General features: G+C 42.0%; 1 protein-coding gene across 1 annotated transcript in view; it reads left to right on the top strand.

The window, feature by feature from the left end:
* RGS2 (regulator of G protein signaling 2) overlaps positions 1–2,829 on the top strand; it is a 4,703-nt gene extending 1,874 nt beyond the window's left edge. The window contains exons 3-6 of the mRNA XM_026089173.1: positions 131–232; positions 327–388; positions 1,284–1,450; positions 1,838–2,829. Coding sequence (XP_025944958.1) covers positions 131–232; positions 327–388; positions 1,284–1,450; positions 1,838–2,032 — 526 coding nt within the window. The 3' untranslated portion in view covers positions 2,033–2,829. The remainder of the gene's footprint in view (positions 1–130; positions 233–326; positions 389–1,283; positions 1,451–1,837) is intronic.
* The last annotated feature ends 576 nt before the right edge of the window (positions 2,830–3,405 follow it).

Raw genomic sequence — 3,405 nt, forward strand, 5'->3', positions numbered from 1 at the left:
GCGGAGCGGAGCAGGGCTCCGCCGGCGGGCGCGGGGCGAGCGGCGCTGCCGCTCCCGGGTAGCGGCGGGAATCGCCGCCTCTAGGCTTCTCCGAGCTGCCGCTTTTAACATCCCTTCTCCATTCTTCCAGCATTAAAGACTGGAAAACGAGGCTGAGCTACTTCCTGCAAAACTCTTCCAGTTCTGCTAAGATGAAATCCAAGAAAGCAGGAAAGCACCACAGCTACTTCAGGTAACTTCTGACAAACATTTGAAGTGACTCAGATATCTTGCAAACCGAAAAATAAAACATGAGCAATAGTCTAATTCTCCATCGTTTTTTGCAGACCTTCCCCTGAAGAAGCCCAGCTGTGGTCAGAAGCTTTTGATGAACTTCTTGCTAACAAATGTAAGTTTATCTTTAAAGAGTAACATTCAGAAACTTCAGCTTTTTCCATTCCTATGTGTTTCTAGAAAGTTTCTTCCTTGCATGTCAGCATTATACCTTGCTTTTGCTAATGCACAGAGATTTGATTCCGGTCTCTGAAATAAATGCTTTAAACCATTTCAAAACCAACTTTATAGAAATACATTCTTTTAAAATTATTTGTAAAGCAATATTAAAACATCAAGAACACAGAGGATTTTCTTCTTGATTTAGCTGTAGCCTTTGTAATTAAACCATACCTCCAGCTGGCTTTGCCAAATGCCAAAGGTGCATTTGTTCACTGTGCTCTCTGCATATCCAAGACAAATACATTAAAATAATTTGGGAATGATTTTGCACCACTGGTGTCAACAGAAGTTGAATGAACTCTGGGTTTTACTGTAGCTCTGCAAGGAAAGCACTTAATAGCAGAGCAAAAAAGACTAAGAAATAGTATCACCACTTGCTCTTTGAACTTTTGAGTCAACCTTTCCATTGCAAAAATATTCCACAGGTTTGTAGCACTGTCATAAATATTTACTCCAGTCTAAAGGTTAACACATGAAATCCTATCTCAAGAGAAATCTTTTTAAATATCTGTGCATACATCACAAAAGGGACCATACAGACTACAGATGGCTTTCATTTTTGTGTTTACCTAAAAACAACCAAAGTGAAGCTTGCCAAGTCATTCGAGGGTTAATTTTTTGCATACATAAATATGGACTTTTATTGCTATGGCATCCCTGAAAGAAATAGACCAGAACTACAGCAATATGTTTTGGTAGGAACAGCCATGACAAATGGGTAAATTCAAGATTCCTGAAATACTTAATTGATATATTTTTGCTTTTTTTTTTCCCCCCCCTTTCCCTAGATGGTCTTGCTGCTTTCCGAGCTTTTCTGAAGTCAGAGTTCTGTGAAGAGAACATTGAGTTCTGGCTGGCCTGCGAGGACTTCAAGAAAACCAAGTCACCCCAGAAGCTGACATCGAAAGCAAAAAAAATCTACAATGATTTCATTGAAAAGGAAGCACCTAAAGAGGTAAAAAAAACTATTTAAACACAACTGCCCTGTTCTGTGGGTTCATACAGCCCTGCTTTATTTCTCTGAACTCATTTCAAGTTAGATGCCAAAAATTCATCATACATAGCTCACTTAATATCTGCATCTGAACAGAACTCACTTCCCTAACTGCCTTTTCACCAAGTTGGAAAATTGCACAAGCAGTATTTCAGAGAGTAGCCACCTTTTCTCAGCCTCATGTAATACCTGTAACATTTGAGAGTTAAGCATGGAAACAGTATCATCTGAATTGCTTTCCTTAAGGAATTTTCATTAATTGAAGACTGTAGTAATAGGGTTTTTAAACTTTTCTCACCTCTTACAAAATGTAGTTCTCAGAAGTAAATGTCCTTCTTTGTGTTTCAGATAAACATAGACTTTCAAACCAAGATCATGATTGCTCAGAATATTCAAGAAGCTACACATACCTGCTTCAGTGCAGCACAGAAGAGAGTTTACAGCTTAATGGAGAATAACTCATATCCACGGTTTTTAGAATCCCAATTCTATCAGGAACTGTGCAAAAAAACGCCCATCACCGGAGTGGCCCAGGCAACATGAGCTGCTGCAAGGAGAAGCCTCTCAGCTACTGAGGAAGAAAGCCACAGGTCCCAGCAGCATCCCGACCGGAAAGACTGAGATACTGAGTGTGCAATCCATCTGCCAGGATGCACGGACAAATATCAACTGTGGTGCAAAGCCAATGGCAGGGGATGACGCTGGAGGGCATGCAGGGGCTGCGGCAGCAGGAGTGGCAGCCAGCTGCTGGGGACCGACCTTCTTCTGTGAACACTGCAGTGAAAAGATGATTCCGTGTTTTAGATGAAGCCGGCTGGTGTGATGCTCCTTGTGTCACAGCAGAGGTGTTGATACAGTAGGTTAGAGCAGAGCTTCCTTTTCCTAAGCACAAGTAGCTCTGTACAGCCCAGCAGTGCTGGGAGCTTGAGTAACTGGTTACATACTTATTTTCCCTAAACATCAACCAGTGCTGCTGTCATCATGCACTTAGTGTCTTAACACTGGTTGTGTAAACTGAAGGCTCCTAGCTGCAAACAGATGCATCAGACTCCTCTGCAACTGCTAGACACTAATAGCACCAGCAGTCTGAAGCAAGGAAGGGGGATATAATTCACTTCCCAGAGGAGCAGGTTGTGTAACTAAGTACACAGGGCTGGATGGTGTCAGGGGGCTGCAGGAGAGCAAGCAGAGGGCAAAACATGGCCACAGTGAACAGGAGCTATATATATATATTTATGCAGATTATGGTTGTGTTGAATGCTGCATTAATGTCATAACTCTGTCTTGAAGACAGCAAGCTTCAGTGAAGTTTTTTATTGTTTTTAATAAAACTATTTTGATACAAAACTTTTGTTGCTTGTTTTGCATACATGTAGACATACTGTCCAGCACCAAAATCTGCAGTACTGGGAATGGGCATCCCACAGCAATCAGTCTCACTGGTGGGACTGCAATAGGGCTAGCCCTAAAGCTGTTAGGTTAAGCACTAACAGGCAAGCCCATTTTTCATGGAGTGAAAAATCCTCCAAGGCTGTAAGCTGCAGTAAAGCTTAACATGGGAGATTAGTTCCTCTACATCCTCTATTAAATCTCAACCACCTCCCCATTCAAACAATGTCTCAAGAGATCACCAGGCACTTGCTTAGACACAAGGACAGATAATTCATGTGCGGAATCAAGTATAAACCAGCAGTAAGTTACTCCCTATAGCTCATGAAGGCATCAGGCCCATGAAGCCACCACCAGCAGTACTCCTCTTGGAGGTCACAGGCATAAGACTATTTGGAAAACAAGTGCCAATACTAAAGCAACAGCATGGCTGCTACTGTTCAAGGCTTCTGCTTCAGACCAGAGCTTAAAAGGTTTTTTTAACCAAGCTATAAAACCTGTGTGGAATCAGAGATGACACTAAGAAA

The sequence above is a fragment of the Apteryx rowi genome, unplaced genomic scaffold, assembly GCF_003343035.1.
Source record: "Apteryx rowi isolate R43461 unplaced genomic scaffold, aptRow1 scaffold_80, whole genome shotgun sequence".
Taxonomy (NCBI): Eukaryota; Metazoa; Chordata; class Aves; order Apterygiformes; family Apterygidae; genus Apteryx; species Apteryx rowi.